At 35.4% G+C, this 22259-nt stretch overlaps 1 protein-coding gene across 1 annotated transcript in view; it reads right to left on the reverse strand.

Annotated features, from left to right (window-relative positions):
- The window catches only part of CNTLN (centlein), a gene marked incomplete at its 5' end in the record, with an annotated part of 158722 nt that overhangs the window by 7607 nt on the left and 128856 nt on the right, over window positions 1–22259 (reverse strand). Inside the window, 6 exons of the mRNA XM_015822430.1 lie at window positions 4147–4224; window positions 5601–5798; window positions 17295–17480; window positions 18723–18860; window positions 20138–20264; window positions 21786–21883. Of these exons, the coding sequence (XP_015677916.1) occupies window positions 4147–4224; window positions 5601–5798; window positions 17295–17480; window positions 18723–18860; window positions 20138–20264; window positions 21786–21883 (825 nt within the window). The remainder of the gene's footprint in view (window positions 1–4146; window positions 4225–5600; window positions 5799–17294; window positions 17481–18722; window positions 18861–20137; window positions 20265–21785; window positions 21884–22259) is intronic.

Below are 22259 nucleotides of genomic sequence, written 5' to 3' on the forward strand. Positions count from 1 at the left end.
CTGTCACAGTGGAATAAAATTAGCTTGAAAAATGATCTAAAGGGATGTGATGCTGTTCATTTATGTACAACAGCCACAGCAGCAGTTTCCCTGTGTTCATAAAGGTTTCTCCATTAAATTTACCTCCAGTCAATAATTAGGAGTCCACAAATAAACCTAGGCAATTAAATCAATACTGTTGGGCAATTATGTTCCAGAGGCCAGGCTTGATGTCACAAGAAGACACTATATCAAACTTCAGAATTAAGTGATCTCATGTACTTTGCTGCAAGGCATTTTGTAAGGGGAAAAAAAAAAAAGAAATGGTGGTGGGGGAACAGAGAGGAAGCCCAGCATATCACAAAGCTGATGTAAACGTGTAAATGTTTTGAATAGGTTATTTTAAATCATAAAGAGAAGCTCTGATTTTTTCAGCTTCTTAGCTAGTGTGTAGTCCCCACAGAGAAAGCAAGAAGTCCCTTCCCAGACAGCACTTGCCAAGAACGTAAAACGATTCTGGCTCTCCAGAAAAATGGGCTGATGCATACTGTAAAGCCTCTCAACACATCATGTCACCTTTATTTTCATAAATATAAAAAAAATCCATCTCCCTCAGATTCCTCCTCCTGCCATTTTATTCTTATTCAGAGCTGTTTCTTAGGAAATACTTTTCTTTATGTACAGAACTGAACGGTTTTTATCTTCCTATGGCAAGCCATGATAAGGGCGATTTAAGGGCTGTAAAATAAAATAAAATGTGAACAGTATTTACAGTACTTGCAAACATTAAAAGCCAAACAAAGTTAGGCTTAAACTCCAAAATTCGCATTTGTGTTTATGCGAAATAAAATCAAATACAATCAAAAACTTAACGCTCTAGTGAATTAAGTTTGACAATCTAAATGTTTGACAATCTAAATGTTTTTGCTATGGTGAGAAGTTCAAAATAATATGATGGAGAGTGCCCCTTATATCTGAACAAATCCAGATGCCTCATGCTCAAGTACTGGTGCAAATGTAATTCTGGATAATTAAGAACCTTGGCTAAAAGGCAGAGCAAATAAAATGAGAGCATCCTCCTACGTATCCCTTTTCTTTCTTATGTCATTTACAAAGCATGGAAACCAGATCACAAGAAATAATTCTCTGCTTTACTCTGAGTTAGTCAGATTCCACTTGGAATACTGTGACCGGTTCCAGGCACCACAATTCAAAAATGACCATGCCATATTAGAGCAAGTTCAAAGGACAGCTATCAAGATGGTGAAAATCTGGAAACCAACCCCTATGGGAGATTCACAGCTAAAGGCTTTAGCTTTCAAAAACATGGGCTGAGAAGATAAAACAATCTTCAAATATCTGAAAAGTTGTCACATAGGAGACGATGTGGATTTTTCTTCTATTGCTCCAGAACAAACAGATTGAAACTTCAAGGAAGTAGAATCATAGTAAAAAAGAGAAGGAACTTCCTGACTATATAAATAAAAATATTACCTGACAAAGTGGTAATTTCTCCATTGGAGGTTTCTAAACAGAGGGTGAGAAGTAATCCTTCAAAGATATTCTACTGAGGAAGTTGGAGTAGATCATCTTTCCAATGTTAAGGTTCTGATTAAAGATCACTACATCAGCATCAATGTTACCCCTAATAAGTTCTGTCTTGGACCCCAAATCTTATTTAGCATTAGCCACTGTAAACATTGGTGACAACTGAGTAGTAATACAGAGGAAAGTTAGAGCACTGTGACAATCTGTATGCTAACCAAGTAAGGAGAAGCATTTGCTCCTGATACACTTGCTCCAAATGTATTTGCTCCAAATCTCTTGACCACAATTAAGAGTAATCAGGTTTACATGTGAATCAACTCTAGAATGCAATTGTACAATTGTTATTTCCAGTTGAAGTCACATTAACAAAATTTGTTGACCATCAAGTTATTGACACTTCCTTAGCAAAAATATTTTGATAATAAATAGCAGCCGTAACATAAGATTCAACTCTAAATTTTCAACTAAGGAAACACGTGTTCTATCCTCATCTGGCCGATACAAACAGGTTTTCTACTAATCACCGCTGGTTATTCATAATTCCTGAGCAGAAACGACATTGGTGCTATCAGCGCACTAAGTATCAAGATGTTTGTCATGAGCATATTTTAAAAGCACTTGTCTTTCAAAGTCGACCACCCCATTAACAAAATGAAAATGAAAAATGCATTACAGTCGACAGAAGTTTCAAAATCCAGTTTATGTGTTGTCAGCCATCTTGAAACAAAAGCTGCCTCGCTATAACTAGAAAAGCAGGCTCTCACCTGCCAATAAGCTGCCCTTGATCACTTACAAGAGGGGTGCCTCCCAGCAGACTGTGTGTGTATTAAAAAAAAAGACTTGAAAGAGAAGAAAAAGTATCACACAGGTCACAGCGGCGGTCTCCGTGGACCCCTCAGGGATTTCAACTAGTCTCAGCCTTGTCATCCTCTATGCAGCTTTCCACTCTGCCCAGAAAATGTCGATAGGAAAATGTTTGAGGGGCCTCTGGTGGAATTTTTTTCATTCTTTCTGCATTGACAGGATGCCAAATCAATATTTACTTCCCACTAACAAGCTGCTTGAGGTCTCAGTAGAAAATATTGTAGAGAATGCGGGAAGACATGGTAATAAACAGCTGTCTGGCTGTGAGGAAAACATGAATTGACTGGAAACAGGTCCATAGTAAAAGGTCACTGAAACTCATGAACTCCTCAGGTGTCCATATCAACTACTAACTTTAAAGGCACATAATAAAAAAAAATCTCTTTTTCCAAAGACAGATGAGAGGATGGATCCTTTTCTCTCCACCAAGGATACAGATGAGCTCAATAATTGAATTAATACATTTGCCAAGATGTATGCCTGTATCCCTCGATGTTTCAGTTTCTATCTGTAAAGTTAGCTCAAACAAATATAGCGCTAACCTGTCCCTCCATCTCACTCAAAACCTCTCAGAGTATCAGAAAAAAAATGCTTACAAAATACACTTGAATTTGGAGTACTTTTTAAATGGAAAAAACAAACAAACAAGAAAAAGCATTTTGATTAATAAATTGAATAAAGATAATTTACAAATTAGTTTAAACAAGTTTGATACTCATTAATCCAATTTGTACCTGCACTTCTCATATTAATGTGAATTCTTTCGAGGGATCCAAAACTTTTTTCAACTCATTCTCTTTTTCCCTAGCTTTGGGATGCTTAGCCAATGGATCTTGGGTTGCACCTGACTGTTTTTCCAGCCCCCTCCACTTCACTTCCTTTGCCTTCCTGGATAAGGAAGGTAAGACGCCCTCATGGCAAGTATTCCTCTGATTCGCAAACAAGGGGTGATTGAAGAGAAAATTAATGGCTTTTGAGTAATGCTGTTGGCTTAGCCAGGACATGTTTTTCCCAGACATTTTTTATTGGAAAATGGCAAACCCATGTCAGAGACTATAGCCTTATTATGATTTCTGAGTTCCTAGCAAAAGTGGCACCTGCCAGATGAAATGGATAAAAAATATTGTAATATTTTCAACCAGGCATCCATCTTTGGAAATGTTTCCTAAACAGATAGGAGCTTCTTCCATCAGAAAATAGTACATCACTCAAAAGATATTTGCAGTAACACCAATATCCTGTGACAATTTTCCATTTCTTAACAAAATGAGAACCTATCAATAGGGAAAGGAGCAGAATGAGGAACTCTCGAATGCCTTGGGCCTGGCCGCCATTAAATTCTTTGTTACAAGAGCTCAGGATCTCTTCAACCAACCTGTCCAACATGAGTGATGGTGTCATTCAGAGTATCCCCCACCCAAGTAACTTAATTACAGTGGAGAAAATTATCCCTTCCAACTTTCAAACTGAACAAGTGGGCCATCACTGTCATTAATCACAGCCATTTTTTTTGACCAAGAGGGAGATAAGGCTTCTTTCATTAAATAATAGGCCTCTGGAGGTTATTTAAATGAAGGCCTCTCTGATCTACTCCCTAAAGCAGCTGTTCAGTGTAAGGTGCTTCAAAGCCCTTGTGAAACTTCTAATACAGCAAGTACTAAATTATTTGCACAGGTCTATTAAATAAGTATCTGTCAACATGAACTATATAAACCACAGCCATTGTTATAATTGTTAAAAGTCAATGTTGAGTACCTGTCCTTCCAGAAGTTTTTGTAAATAGCCCAACCATTCTTTGTCACTTTCATATTCCATTTTCATCTGTTCTGTTTCCTAAAAAGTAAAAGAAAATCCTGTAAAAATTGTCAATTATGTTACAGTGAAGTTGGTATTAACACCACTTGACCAGAAGAACACCCTATCTGATAGCAGCAATTCTTAAAAAATGGATAAAAAGCAGGAAAAGAAAAAATCTCTTTCCCTGACAATTTCTGGACTGGTTTTTTTTTCACAACTGTCCTATAGTCTCAGCTTGATTTTAACTCCCCAATTGATGAAGCTCAATCGTTCTGTATTTTGTCAGCAATTACAAACCAGCAGCCATCTAATTTAATTGCAAAATGAAGGATGTTCAGAGTTTGGGCACTTTAACATATAAAAAACAACGATTTTCTGCAGTGAGGTTGCGGATACATCCATAGTGTATTCGGTAACAATACAAAAAGTTGCCAGTGCAGATTTTTAGAACATTTTTTTCAACTTCCTAACCTAGCTTTAAGATTTCCTGGTGATCTCCCTTCCAACCATGCCTGACTCCACTTAGTTTTTAAAGATCAAACTAAGATTAGCTTGTTACTGCCACCTAGCTGGAATTTAAGCATAGGAATATAGAAGTTAAAATTGCTTAAAGCAGATGTAGGCAGAACGTAAGCCAGGATTTATAGATCCATGATTTGTAATAGACGAGTTTTGTTTTCTAATTCATTGCTGTATAACAATAGCAAATCTTTTGACACAGTTTCCTAATTATACTGCTGAAAATGAAGAAACTTAGGGGAAAGCAAATTTTTGTGTGGAAGGACTGTAAGGTCAATTAATTTATTCTGGCACTCAAAACAAATTCCTGGGCTCAAAAGTATTTAATTCTAAGTGTATGTTTTTTGCACCTTTTTCCAGGTCAATGAAACTTGAAGCTGTAGCAAAAAAATTCAATAGACTGTGTAAGTCTGAACTGCCTATCCCTGTCTTAAGAGATCAAAATTAGATTTAGTGAGCAGTAGGGCTCACAATAGTATCAAAAAATGCTTCATTGATATCCCACATTTAGATAGCAGTGGAGGCCTGACTGACTTAAGATATGGGGAGTGATTTTTAACGATCCCTATAAAGGGAATTTATCAATAAGAGGCAGATGGCAATAAACACTTATTTTGGCAGCATATGGAACTCTGAAAGTTCAGTGGCTAAAATAACAGGAGAATTGAGATCTGAGAATGGATACTAGCTCAATACTAGCAAGATAAAAAGAAATAAGAAAATGAGATTCTTATTTAAGTAAACTAAGGACAACTTCAGATCAATTGATTGATTACATATTAAAAAGTAAAACAAGTCTAAAAGAATTTGATATTTCTTAACCCACTGATTTATGGTACTCTGCACAAAAGAAAGATTTGAAATTAATTCTTAGACAAATTAGTATAATTTACCTCATCATTTACAACATCAAGAATCTCATCTAAATCAGTTTTTGAAATATTAAGGATTGATGCTGCCAAGGACTGAGCTCGGTGAACGGATTCTTTGGAAATGTTACCACCACATTTTTTATCTTCTTGCATTTTTTTAGTACATCTGATTCGTGTTCGCATCTCTTTCACGTTATTCTGTAGCTCAGTCGCCAAGCTCTGTGGAGATAAAAATAAGTAAAAGTATTTATGATTAATTACCTACTTTCAACACATTTCAGCCCACACATTTGGGAAAATAAACAATCCAGCAAAATACAGTTATAGTTCAAGTCAAACAAAATAAGGCTAGAAATGCTATATCTATGTGTGCTATATAGATGCTATATCATTTATATTTGTTTATGTATATATACATGGAATAATCTGAATATATCAAGGCATGTCTAATAATATTTTCTTTTATTTATTAGTTGACAAACAAATTAATAAATACATTTTAAAATTAGTAACTAATTGCAAAAAAACATGGTTTTTTAAATAAAATATTCCAAACTTACAATTAAGAATTCTCAGAGGCTGCTACAGTAGTAAATTTGCCACTATTTTAAGACCTGTTTTGATCTAGATCAGTGGTTCTGAATTTTGTTTTCCCCTCTGGGCCACTTAAAGTTTCTGGTCTTAGTAGACACCTAGGATTTTTTTGTTCATTCTCCAAATCAATGGGCATGCATTATTCATACTGTAATAACTTTAGTGTATTAATAAAATTATGGGCCCTAAGTTAGAATGCTAAACAGGTATCTCTAACTGGCCTTTTTAGAGGAAAAATTAGTAGAACGCATCAGTGTCATACTGTGAAAAAATTAGTAGGCCAGGGACCTGTTGGTTAAAGCAGCCCAGCTCTGTGTAAAACTACCTCAATTTTCACCATCAGAATTCTTTCCTCAGAAAATCTACAGATCCGTGTGTGTGTGTGTGTGTGTGTGCGTGCGTGTGAGAGAGAGTTTTAACAACCCTATAATCCCTTGCATCGGGGTGGAGTCAGGATGAATGGAGCTTGAATGTTTACTTGCCACATGCCCTTCCTGACGCCTATGCGGAGTTCACAACAGATCATTTCTCTTTGCGCCCAGAGAGAGAGAGAGAGAGTGATTCTGCTGATACCTAGGATTGAACTTACAGCCTCCTGATTGTGAGGCGAAAGCTCCACCTCAAGGCCCCCATGTTGCTCTTAGAGCCAAGTATATATATTCCTGATCATTTTATAAGATATCAGTGGAACATCTGAATCAGGGGTAGTCACCCTTGGCTCTTTTATGACTCGTGGACTTCAACTCCCAGAATTCCTGAGCCAGCAACTGGATATCCAACTGGAATATTACAGGCTGGCTGTATTTCAACAGTTACAGTGACTATAATTATTATGTTGGCAGAAAATATGTAAAATATGGTATATTCCGGTCATATGTAAAAAAAAATGGGAACCGAGGCCAAGGCTATTGTGTCCTTATGTTTCATTTCAAAGGTATAAGAGTTGATAGGCATATATCGTAATTTATTCTGACTGCTACCTGTTACCCAAATTGCACCTAAACTGATAATTTTAAACACCTTTTTGAAAATATTCTCACCAACTAAAAAAAAAAAAGAGCTGTTCTACCTAGCTTGTTCAAGCAGCAGTTTTTGTTTTGTTTTGTTTTGCCCAAGCCTATCAAACAAGCAACATGCTGTGTCTGATATTTTATTTGCAAACAGAGATGATTATGGATTGAAAGAAAAAAGGACGCTAATGCATAATGGCATTAAATGCTTAGTGGAATGAATAATGAATAATATTAACTACAGTAGCAAACCAACAGTGATAACAATAGCCCCAACGTACTGCTAATTAGCCAGGCCCTGCAAAAAAATAAATAAATTATTATTTGACAATGCTAATATCTATGAGTGACCCAAAGCATTAGATTGGGGCAACATAAGAGAGTAACTAAATAAGAAATATATATGCCTCTGAAAACAAATCAACAGCATATAAAGAACGCTCAACAAATCAAATTTTTTTCACTTTTAAATGCAATCTGAAGTTCATAATAAAGAAATGAGAGGTTCCTCTCTTGCACACGCATTGAGAGAGAGTGAAGAATTAATGTTGGGCACTAGTGAACAAATCAACAGGTTAATGGTTTTTCTTGTGAGAGTGTGGTAGTCTTCTCCCAGACAAGGATGTCATACTTGGGCCCAAGGAGAATCTTTTGTTGCTGTTGAGGACCTGGCTGTTGCACAGATACACTAGGTGATCCAATCTCTTTCTGATGGATCTAGTCAGTTTTCCTCTCTTCAATCTGGGCCAATTCCACAATGAGGCATGTCCCTAACAATGCTTGCCTTTACTACTGGGTCATAAAAGCTGAGAATCACAAATGGTCACCAGCGAGTTCAGCAGTAATATGGTTTTAGTGTGGAGTGAGGCTACTCAGGCTTCTTGGAACCAAACGTATTCTGCAATTGCCCCAATGCCTTTTCTAGGAAAGAACCAAAAGCATATTCTAGTTTTGTCACAAAGAAAAATGGCAATACCACAAAAAGTATGAGTCTCTACTCTCAGGAGTCTAAAAGTGTATGTTCAATTGCTTGGTCACATCAGGTTCAACCTCTTGATTCTCAAATATATTTTCTTGCAGAAAATATATCTTCTCTCAGATATATTTTCTTGCACTCATTAGTTCTGATTTTAGATGGTTAGTCCATTGTAGCAATCCTGATCCTGTCTCTGGCAGTCAAAACCAGAACTGCTCTCTTGTTTAAATGCCTGTTGCTCCATCTCAGCATTCAACTTCTCCCTGTATTACTTTATCCAATCTAAACTAACAGCACAACACAAAATATGTCACATTTCAACTTTAAAACCAAACTTTAGGAATGCATGTGTTCCTTTTGAGCTTAGAATCTTTGAAATGGTTCTAAAGATGAATTATCTTATACACAGTTATGAATAAAGGGAAAGTTCATGGCAGTTTAAACTCGGATAAAAATTTTACTGTTTGGTTTGAAATTCTGGGGATTTGCAATGTCCTATTTGGGCAACTCTCTGACTATCTGTGGGTGACCAGAATCTTTATCACACACATATCTGCAGGCAAAGAATCATCAAAGCTCTTGTACAGCATTACAGCCATTAAAGCACCATCCTGAAGAGAAAAGGGACTAAGCCTTCCAGTGGGTTTTTTTTAAGTCCACGCCATCAATGCCATGGTAATTTTCATATCTGAAGTAAAAACTGATTTAGGATTTGCCACACAAGAATAAAGAGATACAGGTAGTCCATGACGTACAACCACAACTGAGATCAGAATTTCTGCTGCTAAACAAGGGGGTCATAAGTAAATCACGGGGCATCCCCAACTGACTTTGCTTGTTGGAAGCCAGCTGAGAAGGTCGTGAATGGTGACAACATGACCATGGGACGTTACAACCATCAAAAATGCGGGTTGCCAAGACCCAGAATTTTGATCATGTGACCATGGGCATGATGCAACAGTCACCAATGTGAGGACTGGTCATAAGTTACTCATTGTGATTTTTACAGTTGCTAAATGAATGATTTTCAGTCAAGGATTACCTGTAAAGAACCCTCTAAAGGAGGGGTGTCAAACTGCTGGCCCGTGGGCCGGACGAGTCATCCGGAAGCCGTGCCCACCCCATTGACGACAATGGCAAAACCGTTCTGATACGTTGCACGACATCACGTGACGTTGTGAGTTTGACATGTCTGCTCTAAAGCTTGCTGTATCTATGGCACTAAGGTCTTGTTGCACCCAGCATATTGATTTCAATTTTCTTAAGCACTTCTAACTGACTCTGGCCCATCAATGAACAGAACTATAATCACTCAAAGTCTATTGGTTTCCCCAACCCCTGTACCAGGTTTTCATGGCAACTTAATTTTCCTCAATGCTCTTTACAATAATAACACAGGAGGACTATTAATAGCCAAAAGTTTGTTAATGTTGGTAACAAAGATTAAATGAAGTTTTTACCATGAAAGCTTACATGTTTTAGATTAGCATAATCGAATTTCTCACCAAAGTACTATGGAAAATAAAATTCCCCTTGTGACTTCCTATGAACCCAATTTTTCTAAAGCATCTAATATGCTCATAGATGAGCATGAAAGAAAATGATCAGCTTCACCAACAGGACTAGTTTATACTAGTACAATAGAAAGAGCAAGCACCCCATTAATTACTATAGATTTATAGAGATTATATCTGAATTACACAGTCATACTAAGTTTGTTAGCATTAGGACACAAGAAAAACAAAGCAGTATCTGTCACATGAAAGCACTGGGTTAGCTATAGAGTAAATCATCTGACTAAAAAGAAACCAGTCATTAAAAAATAATCCGGAACATAAATAACATGTTAATATGTAGAAAGGCATATTTCATCATCTGACTAAAAGTTAATCTGAACTTTACATTGATGAAGATAACCTTTAAAATAATTTTGCAAAGCTGAAAGATGTAACATTTTTGGTTATGGTTTTATATTTTTTTGGGAAAGTGTGAAAATTGTAACAGAAGGCCTAAGTCTTTACAAGTAATAGATGTAAATTTAAACTGATAATTTTATGACATGCTAAAGCAAAGATAATTTAAAAGAAGCTACAGCTATGGTGACTTCAAAGCTCTTGATTTTGAAAAAGTGGAGGAATTTTTTACAGCAATCATAGAATTGGAAAAGAATCACTTAAACTACTTAATCTAGCTTCTGTTAGTGCAGGAATCCCAACTAAAGAACCTACAACTGTCCAAATTCTGATTGCAAGAAAGGGTAAGCTAATAAACAAATTACACATGAAACTAGCACTGTTTCCAAATAAGAAGGTAGTAAAAATGAAAAACGCCATCATCAATGTATATTTTTCCTGCATTTTAATAACAATTTGTTATTCGTATCTAGATGAGGGCCCATTGTGTAACAATATGGCAAAATATGGCAAAATAATCCAATAACAATATGGCAAAATATGGCAAAATAATCCAATAACACAGAAAAAACAGTTATTGGAAATTTGAAAAGTAATTTCTACATAAGGAGATCAGTCATATTTTATTTGTGAAAAACATTGTTTAAATATTAATTAAACTATAAAGAATGATTTGATTTTATAGCAAGGATTTGGTCTTTAAACTATTTACTTTGAAGTTGCTGCCCCAAGGCAAAGTCTGTAGTTATAAAAATTTTATTGTTATCAGGATCATAAGGTAGCATCTTTGCAGACAAGATTCTAAATCCCTATCAAAGAAAATTATTCTGGTGGACCTGAAGAAATTGAGCACCTGAAGAATCTGAGTGACAGTTTTATGCACAAAACAGATGAACCACAGGGGAGAAAGAAAACAATGCAAATAAATCACGATATATTACTTTAACTGCAAGAGTATTCGAATTGGAACCACTTCTGTGTTCTTCTACTGATAGTCAATTATCTGTTTTAATAAGCTGCTGGGCCATTTATAATGTAAAGTTCAGGCAATCTAGCTCCTCTTTCATATGATCCAAATGCCTTATACCAAATTGTCCATTTTGTTCTAGAAAAAGTTGGTTACTCAAGAACAAATGTCTTGATTCTTATTTTGATTGTATAATGACTGATGAAGCAAGTGACTAACTTTGGCCAATGATGGACGACGGCCATCAGCCTGAAGTAATATAGTTTCCATATAATTGCCAGAATACAGCCTTGTCTTATAGTCAGTCATTTGGCAAGCTGTTTCCTGTCAAATTTGATGGTTTTAACCCACGAAAGTAAAGCCAAAACTCCTCCTTAAAACCATCGAGCTTGTCAACTGCACCCAGCTCTTTGAAAAGAAAAAGAAATGCTAAAAGGCAGCCGCAACTTTTATTTTTGGAATTGAGGGTGCAGTGGGCAGTCTTGAGAAAGTGTGGACAGCTTTTTTTAAAAAAAACCCACAAAGCCAGCTCCAGCCCTCTAGCCCAGTCCAGGAGCATGGGAAAAGAGACATTTTAAAATGCTGCGGCTGAGCAGCTGTCGAAGAATCCAGTCAAACTCACTTCAATCATTACAATTCAAAATGTATTATTATATTTTCAGTCTAATAGATATTCAGTGTCACCATCCAGACCTCTGATTCAATTTGCCTAAATCCCACAAGTAGAGTGATTCTGATAGAGAATTAATTTAATCAGAAAAATCTACTGTGGCTGTTCCTTAATAAAAGCCTTAGTGTATACTTTGTTCCCAAAGAAGCTGGTGAATAGAATATTCAGTGAAGCTTTTTTTTTCTTTTTTTAAAAAATCAAGTTTTTCCAACAGCATGGAGAAAAGGGATCGGATGATTCTTTCAATGCAAATTTCTAAATGAGGGAAGTATTTACATTTTAAAACATTTAATATTCTTTCCTAGCTTATGAAAGTCTGTATATAGTAAACTATACTTATTGTTGTTGTCTTCAAGTCAGTTTCTGATTCCAGATGACTGCCTACATTAGTGCCTGCAGTTTTCTTAGCAAGGTTTTTGGTTTGCCCTTGCTTCTTTCTAAGGGCTGAGAGAGAGTGACTGGCCCAAGGCCACCCAAGTGGCTTTGTGCCTGATGCAGGACCAGACTCATGACCTCCTAGTCTGTAGCCTTAACCGCTATAAAAATTGGTTCTTGTAATAAACTAACTCATAGTTTAAAAGTGAATGCAAATGGATTTTACAAGATGTTCGTATTTGTATATGTGTGTGTGTGTGTATACACACTCACACACGTGTGTGTAAAATTAAGACAAACTATTCTATCTTCACTTTGAAATAGTTCCTTTAAAATAGAAATGCAGTTCCAGAGAAATCATACAGCAAACTATCTCCAGAAGTCCAACCATGTCCATTCTTTCAAATGATTATGATTCACAGAATTCACATAGTCCAAAGTTAGGAATTAAACAAAGAACTGCATCCATAAAACTCTTTAGTTTGATCATTGAAGTAGCAGCCATTTGGGATTTTTTAGCAACTGTGTGCTGTACTCTTCAACGTCTAACATTATTAGAGACAGTTATAGAGGCCTTAAATTTTATAAACGCTACAAATAACGGCTGGCATTCAGTGACTTCTAGCATTAAAATAAAAGCTACAACGGAAGAGACAAATTTCCCCTCCTCTCTTTATCTCCTGTTTACCTCAAAACATCTCTCTATAAATAAAAATGTAAATGTTCGTTTGTTCAAAATCTTAAATCTCCGAAAGTTCTTCACCGATTGCTTTGAAATTTTGACACAACGTTGCATTCGAATACGTGCGTGTTTTATATACCTACTATTATATAGATGTCACACCTGTGACAGGTAAAAACATGCTTTTTTTGAAAAACAGCGCCATCTGTTGGACATAAAAGCAATTTTACGTAAACAAAAACATATTACAAACGTGCGCTTTCTCTTTTCTTTTTTTTCCATTTAACCAGACTGAGCCACAGCAATGCGTGGCCGGGTACAGCTAGTTTTCTATAAAAATCAACTATATAAACTTTATTTAATACATATATATTTCATTGATCCTTAATTATAAACTCTGTCAAAGCTGATATAATAAGTGTTCTAGGAAAGAAAAGGCAAAGTAAGTGGGACTCGGCTAAAAGCCGATGACCAGAGTGGAATAGTGAGGTGGTGAGTAGACCGGCTCTTTGTAATTTTTTGTAATTCTTCTTTGGATAAGCAGCACTCACAAGCGCTCCAGACAGTTGCTCTTCACGAAGAGACTCCAGGACAGCAATCTCTAATGGGTGTAATGTTCTGGGAGAAGAGGAAATAGCCATCTTGCTCAAACCATGGCCAGATGCCTTCCAAAGGATACTAGATTTCCTTACCCCCTTTTCTAACAACAAGTCTGAAAACTTGGATCAGTTTCCTTCAATCCTTAGCAAAAGAAGTTTTAAATACAAATTTAAGGCTTTTTTAGATTCACTTTCTAACACAGAATGAAGCAACATATTTTAATACTGGACAAACTGAAGGATGTTTTTGAACAAAGAACCCAGAAGTTGAGCGTCTCCTTCTATAAATAGTGTTTATAAGATGGTGTGGAAGAAGATCGAGTTTGCATGACAAGATTGAGACTGATCTAAGTGGATTTAAAAATGTCAAGCTACAATTGTGATATGGAAAATGTTCTAGTTTATTATTTGAAAGAACTAAAAATCAAAATTGTTAAAAGTAAAAGAAAGGAATATAAAGTTAATTTGATCAAAGACAAAATACGTATGTTGTTATCTCTGATAACCCTTAATGGACTTTTGCTGGTCAGAGTTGAAATGATGAGGGATTAAGTACTTATTTATAGATAACAGATGGAATATGGGATATTATTGTTGTTATTTTAAGAGCAGATGATAAGCTACTAAAATTGTTTATACTTGTGATGAAGGGGAAAGCAACCTCTTTTATATTTCTTTTTCTTACTATATTCTAATTTTTTCTTTCTTATTTTCATTTTCTGTACCATTCTTTCTTTTTAGTTTTTTAAAGTTTGTATTACTTTTTAACAAAATTACTATTAACACCCACCCCCGATATAATAGGTGGACACGTTATGTTCTACTTGTAGCCTCTAGAAAGTTCTAAGAATTTTTTTTAATAATAAGCAAAATAGATTTCTAATTACTCCAAACAGACTTAACATACTTTTTCTAAAAATATAAACAAACTTCCTACACTACGCAAAAGTAAAAAAAAATAAATCTGACTTCAAACAGACTGAACATACTTTCTCTAAAAAAAATAAACAAAATCTGATCAAATAAAAATGAAACAAAAGGTAGTCTTCTGGTGAAGTCTTTACCTGCTTCTGCTGGAAAAATGTTGCCTATTGCTGATGTAAATAGATATAATTTATCTGAATGTACATAATTTTTAAAAATGCTCATGACATGAGATCTCTGAATGAAACTTTTATTAAACAGCTCTTTAAAAAGGCTTACTTGAATTATCATCACAAATGTCATTACTTAATGACAAATCCATTTTTTGTTTTTCATTCGAACAATTCTTAACTGCCCTTTTTGTGAAAACATAACCTGACATGCGTACAGGTTTTTTTGCAGATATACACCGCTGAAGATGCGAAGGTTTGACAGGGACAATATTGAAAGGAAGATCAGTCAAATGAAAGAGAAAGACGAGATGGAAGTCGTTGGACAACCCCTTATCTCAGGGGTGTCAAACTGGCGACCCGCTGGCCGGATGCGTCACGCAAAAGCCGCACCCACCCCAGCTCCGTCAAGGGGAAAAAGTCATGATACGTCGCAACATGTCATGTGACGTGGCAAGTTTGACTCCCCTGCCTTATCTAGTAAGTTGGGAAAAGTCACTTGATTTGGAGGAAGATGGTCAGGTACATGGTGCATAATTACCACACAGAAAAAAATAAACAGTAAGGACAGTGCAAAGAAAATGTATAACCAGGATGTATCCTCTATATGTGTGTGTTCAACCATACAGTGCAACATTCATGCATGTACATATTAAAGTATGTATCACACAAAGCCTCTTTAGGTCAGCTTTCCAAAACCTAGTGCTCTCCAGAGTAACTGGAAATAGTCCCTAGAGTTCCCAGCCAGCATGGACAAGTGCTGGTCTAAGTCATTTCTTTTAAATAAAGGTAAAGATAAATGTTTCCCTTATCCAGTTATATCCAGCACTAGGGGGCAGTGCTCATCTCCATTTCTTAGCCCAGGGAGCCAGCATTGTCCCTTTCCGTGGACATGTGGCCAGCACTTGGAATGCTGTTACTTTCCCAAAGAAGCGGTAACTATTTATCTACTCACATTTGCATGCTTTCAAACTGCTAGTTTGGCAGGAGCTGGGGCAAGTAACGGGAGCTCATCCCGTCATGCGATGCTCAGGTCTTGAACCGGGGCTGTCAGCTTTTCAGCCGACAAGCTCCTTTAAAATAGTTTCAGTTGAACATTGAGTATTTACTGCATAAGCCCTGAGAGAAGATGGACTGTCATAAGCAAAGTGAAAATAAAAGCCTCAGGAGGAAAGCACACAAGTATAGGAATTTTCCTAGTGAGCAAAAGTACAAAATATATTTAAAGAAAGATGGTATGAATAGAAAGAATACTAGCTGTGCTGACTTAATTTCCCCTGAGTGGCATTTGTAAATATATAAGTAGAGTTTTAACCTGGTTTACTTTGTGCATTCACTGAAATCTGAGAAAGATTTTCAGTTTTTCAGCAACATTCTGTGGGGAAAAAAGGAAAGAGGATTTCAGAGGACCTTTTATACATAAATATTTAGCAACTTGGGGAATGTCAATAGCAACTGCTCTGATCATCATCAATATTTGACTTTCAGACTGTATCTTTATTTTCCTCCAGTTTATCTATTAGGACCGACAGTTTAATAGCTTTTACCAAAATTATGCTGTGAAATACATACTGATCATTTTGTAACACGAGGCTTAGAACTCTATACATTTTAGGGAAGATTAATATATGATGCCTGGGTAGAAATGAGGGAATTCTTCCAGCTGCTCAAAACACATGAATTGATAATTTAGAGATAAGTAATGAAGTGGCCAGTTTTGAGGATGTTGCCAAACTATTTGATATGCTAAAAAAATGATTGTAAAAAGCTCCAAAAGACTGAAACTGGCCGGGCAGACAATCAAATGGAAAATGAAACATAATACATTTAAATGTAACATACTAAACACTGGAGCATTATCCCCGCCCCCAATTTCAATACACTGGTAAAAAAAAACAACCTGTGGTGTATGTAAGAACTTGAGGTCATAGTAAATAGTGTGGTGAAGATGTTACTTGCATATATCAGTTCTGAAGATTTTCCTAGACTGGAGTATAATATTCTGAAAAAAATGACAGCCCATTGTTAACTGGTATGGTCCGTGGTGCATATGACTGAAACAAAGAATGCCTGGGACAATAAGCAGTAGCTCTTTCTGGGGAACAGTAATCAGAACTCTATTCAGTTCTAATAATCAAAAAGGAAAGAGAAATTTTCAGCCCCTTCCCCCCAAATATTTTTGCAACAGGCTCCAGTGAGTGGACCTCCAGATTTCATTAAAAAAAACACTTAGTCCAGTGATGGCGAACCTTTTAGAGACCGAGTGCCCAAACTGCAACCCAAAACCCACTTATGCATCGTCGGGTGCCAGGTGGATGTGGCCCATTGGGTGGGTGTGCCCCATTAGCTGGGTGTGGCCCATTGGGTGGGCGTGGCTGCCGTGGTAATGGCAGACTGGGTGGGACTAAAAAGTTCAATCAATCAATTCCAACTTTGCAAGATCTTTTTTTTCACTGCCAGAAGTTGAAATTGACTGATTGATTGAACCTTTTTTTTTTTTGCAGCGGCGGAGGCCTAAAGCGAAAAGGTTTTATAAAACCCAGCTGAAGGCCTAGGACTGGGGCGACAGCGCGTGTGCCCACAGAGAGGGATCTGGGTGCTGCCTCTGGCACCCGTGCCATAGGTTCACCACCACTGACTTAGGCCCATTTTAATCTACAAGCTTAAAGTGAGGCAACCATCCCCAGGGACATAGATACACAGCTATAAATAGCTACTGTATATACCTCACAATTAAAATGTTGTACAAAACATGTATATGTATGTGTTTGTGTAAGTATATATGCAAATATATATTTATATTTACACGTAGCACAAATATTTAAAATGCCAAACCTTTACAAAAGTTATGAATTCTTCTACTTTTTCATTGGACATGATCAACTTTTTCTGCACCATTTCAAGTGCCTGTTCACTTTGCCTGGCTAAGCTGTGAAGCTGCTGAGAGGCCGTTGTTTCAAGTTCAGTCATGGTATATTCTGTCTCCGCCATTTTAGCTTCCAGATTGGAAAGATTAAGTTCCTGAAATACAATCACAACAAATCAAGCTGGTAAATGCTCAGCACATCGCTGAGTGTGTTAAGTATATTTTGGCAAAGAGAAAACTTGATTTGAGCAGACTGAAGATGAGGACACAAATGTTCTTCTATTTCTGTTCAATTTTTTTAAAATGTCTTCTAGCATTTCTGAATTGGAAAGAAATTAACACAGTGTCTAGAAGATCCTACAAAAAAATTAATCGTAAATCTCATTGCCATCTCCTACTGTATAGTCTTCTTTCCTGCCCATTGTTCCAGTTAGATATAAAACACACTAAGATCGTCTGTTGTTTGAAATTCAGGGGAAATAATGTCCTGCTTGTCTATCTTATATAAGTCCAAATGCTGGTTCCTTTGTAAACTGTCCAGTATTTAGTGCTTATTATACCTGAGTATCTTGGCTTTAAAAAGCTCATGCTTCCTGTATTGAAGCTGTAGGAGAAATTGAGACAGGTTTATGCTCAACCAGACAGAACTATGGGAAGAGAATTTGTAAAATCCAGAGAAAGATTTATAATATAGGATTAAAGCCTGTAACAGTAGACTGCATCCAAACTTTCTTTCTAGGTGCATTGTTAGACATAATTCAGTGTAACACTGAGATCTCCTTCAAATCTTTGCTTTATCTAGAAACAGAAAAACAAAGGAACTCCAAAATGTGCAATAACCTGGCATTATATGAATTCATTCAGAACTTTGCCTAATAAAAAGGGACAGTAGGAGAAGAAAGCAAATTTCATCAGAGGTTTGCTTTCTGGTTTCTCACCTGTTGCAGAAAATATTTGTCCGATAAGGCTACATTAAAGTCCAAGGAGAGGGAAAATGCTACTATAAAATTATATCTCACCCTAGTTAAAAGCATTCAACATTCTATTGTAATTAATGTAATTCAACTTCAGAAATTTCTTCTGAATTGCAACCATATATTATATGGCTTTAAATAAAACTCAAGACAAATGCTACTATGGGCAAATTAAAAATGCAAAGGCACCGGTCATGGAACTGTTTACTTGTAAAAAAAAAATGTGCACCAGAAAACATAGGGCAGTTTGTGAAACAATTTAATAATGATTTCATTGGCATATATTTTAAATTGTTTAACTGTGTTTTCTTTCGTATTTTTTGTACACCTCATTTTTATTGGTGCCCCGATGAACTGAAGGCAGGGTGTAAGTCTAATAAATCCTCATCATTTTAATCATCCATAATAACTATAATTGTGTACCTTTTTCTCCAAGTCTTCTTTAGCTCTGTGATACATCTGTTCATACTGTGCCTTTTCTTTGGTAGCTACATTAAGCCTTTGCTTTAATGAATCAATGGATATTTTTTTATTTGAACAGTCCTCAGTTAATGCCTTTGCCTGGAAGAGCATCCAGAGAAAAACTATTAAGGAAAGCATTTAAATAATTTAGATGGAAAATCAACACTATCAAAATACTACACACATCTAATTGTACATAATCCATTTACCTTCTGAAGAGAATGCAGGCTATCTTGGCTACTATTCAAACACATATACTATCCATTGAAGTCAATAGGATTTATTTGTAGGTTAAATGGCCATGTGACTGCAACATTTTACTATTTATCAAATTCATGGGCAAGAAATCAAATGCTAGCACTTAAAAACTCTGAAACTTGCTAACATGTCAACATATGGTATTGGTGGGAAAAATTACAAATAATACAGTCCAACAGTTAATAGCTACTTATTATTTGTAAAACAAATCTATATATAAAAAAGGAATCAATTTACAAAGCATATCTAAAGAGATCATATTTTTGCATATAATAGGCTTGATTTTTTTTCCTAACTGAATGTTGCCAGAAAATTGAAATATTTTTAATACTTAAAACACCACCTCGTTGCATAGTATAACATAGGTCTCTGAAATGCTTTTTCTTACTGCCTCCAAGAAATTATCCTGATTCAGTTTTATATTGTCTGAGATTTTTCCTACCCTGCCAATTTTGTCTCTTGGGCTGGCAGTATCTAAGTGATATCTCATATACACAGAGCAAGATAGTTTTGTCTGGAACTGACAATGTATGACTGCCAGCAGAAACTATGTTCACATCTAAAAAAACTAGCACCTGCTTTTAAAAAAGAATCAAAGCAGTGCTTTGTTTTTATGTTTCTTGGATGTTATGATTTGCAGCCTAAGAGATTCCTACACATGTGACTTGTTTGCTATAAAACAGGGCTAAAATACACTGCAGAGGTACTAAGGGGCAGTTTCTCTTCCAATCTGTTTAAGCATCAGAAAAATGCATTAAATATTTATGAAGAAAACAACTTTCAGAAGAGCATAAAATGGAATCATTAAATATATAACAATGGAGGGGATCACGTATAACTATTAGTATAAAAATAATTTATAGGTCATTGTTTTTTCCCTTTATGGTATTTTCTCCTGATTTACACTGCAAGAAGAATCTTCTTTGATGTCTCTTTTCAAGAAACAGATGTGTGAAATTCCAGCTGAACAACATACCCAAAATACTAGGAAGCATTTAATTATCGCATTAACTTATTATTCAACGGCTTTAATGAAACTGTAGTAATCATAATGGTGGCTGCTACAATCTGATGGAATTCAGTTTCTTGCTTGAAAATAAACGCTAAACATTAAAGACCTTTTCTTCCAGACATTGCAATGTTTCGTTAAAGCTTTTCTCCTTTTCCTGATATGTTTTCATACGCAGCCTCCAATCTTCTATTAAATGCCTTTTCATACTTATATCTCTTTCCATTCTAGAAATCCTTGAAATAAAGAGAAAACGAAATATTCATAGAATTATGTAACTAGCATGTCATTATTTTGAATAATTGTTAAAGCACAGTTCCATACTTATCTTTGTACCATTTGTCAAGTGAAAAATGTCAAAATTGAAGTTTTCCCTCTCCATAACAGCATTAAAGGTAGATTTAATCTCTTTGGGCTTTTGAATTTTAAATTCCAATTTCATAGTAGCAGTTCAGAACAATAAAAATACACACTAATTTATAGAAAACCATACTGTGATGATGATTTAATTATAAACAAAAGGGGATTATGCTACTAGTTTACTAGGCATAAAAAGGCAAAATAAATTAAAATTAATTATAGCTTTTTAAAAGTATCACTATGTGAATTGGCTGTCATGATTTTGAACTACTATTTAATACATAAAAAGCTTTGTATCGATATGAAGGTAGTTTTAAAAAGTAAAACGCAGTTATGGTATGGAAAATCAATAGATCAATTTCAAAGATGAAAATGTGACTTCTCCAAAATGAACAACTTCTAAATAGCAAACGTAGTAGGAAATAATAGGAAAGAAAAGTGTTCACTGGGTGACGTATCAGACAGAAATCTACGCTTATGACGCTGTTGCTTGTTTCTATTTTCTTGTGACAACAACATGCTATCCCAATAAAATGAAACAACATAATACTTATACATTTTTTAAATTTTTATTACTTTTTATATCTTTAAGGCATCACGTAGATCCAGCAAAAATCACAATAAAAGCCAATTGAAAGAATTCTCATTTCAATAGGCACATCTAGTTTATGGGGGCAATCAAGAATATTGAAGCATATTCAGTATCTACTCTACAGTATAGTGGTTGGACATAGGCATATTCTTTCTCACCTCCAGCTGGATTCCTTAGGTGTTCCTCAAGGCTTTAATCAATAAAAATATGGATTTTGTTCAATCCTTTTGAAGACGAAACATTTTAATGAAATAATTTTCATTTTGCAAGATTAAACATGATTACTAGGCTCACTCACAATTTGGTATTTTTTAATATTGAACTAAGCAACTAATTTGCAAAGATTATACATTTTAATAAACTCAAAAATAAATAAAAAATTCCTTTTTTTGCATTTTTCAGAAATTATAAAATTGGACATGTAATCCAATTTAAGCATCTAAACCTTGATATGCTTCTTAGCCCTTAGGCAAAGGATCACTGCATTTGAAAAATTGCTTTCAAGTATGCTGAGGTATTCATTTAGAGGTTGCACACTGCAATCTGATTTAAAAAAAAAAAAAAAAAAAAAGATTTATTAGTTATATGCCATCTTTTGTACTGAAAATTACTCAGCAATTTAAAAGAAAAATACGCATTAATACTTTTCTCATAAAAGAGTAAATAATATGAACCATACATAAAAAGCCGAAAGAGAAAAAAATATGGAAAGATCGTGTTCCGAAAAATGTCCATGAAGTTAAAGCAAATGCATTTTTGCCACAAGGGGGAGCCAAACACAACCAATAGGTAAGTAGAAACCTACTTTTCTTGTAGTTCCTGCATCTGTTCTTCTTTTCTTTGGACTTCGCATTTCAAAGATTTAATGGTTGATGAATGTTTAGTGATTTCATTATTTGCATTCTAGAATAAATGAAATATTTTATTGAAGTCTCAATAGTGTTGATGTAGGATTACTCAGAGCTGTAACTGTTTCAAAGTGAAACTTTGCTATTTAACAGTTTAGTCTATTTTGATTTTAGCATAGCAAAGAATTCCACTAATGTCCTTGTACTTAAGTTATTAATGTTTGACTGTGATGCTTTTATACTTATTCAGGACTAGCCTACAGAGAAATACATTTCACCTTATTTCCAAATGGAATATCTCTGCCAGAATTCTGATGATGTCTAACAATGAGTCTCAGGAGTAAAATATCTATGGCTGAGATTTTCCCAAAACAGGTGCTTTTAGCTGCTGTTGCTAAGTATGGAAACTGTCTACTATACTAGATTAGAAA

This window comes from Protobothrops mucrosquamatus, unplaced genomic scaffold (assembly GCF_001527695.2).
Source record: "Protobothrops mucrosquamatus isolate PMUCROS unplaced genomic scaffold, P.Mucros_1.0 scaffold1565, whole genome shotgun sequence".
In the NCBI taxonomy this organism is placed as follows: Eukaryota; Metazoa; Chordata; class Lepidosauria; order Squamata; family Viperidae; genus Protobothrops; species Protobothrops mucrosquamatus.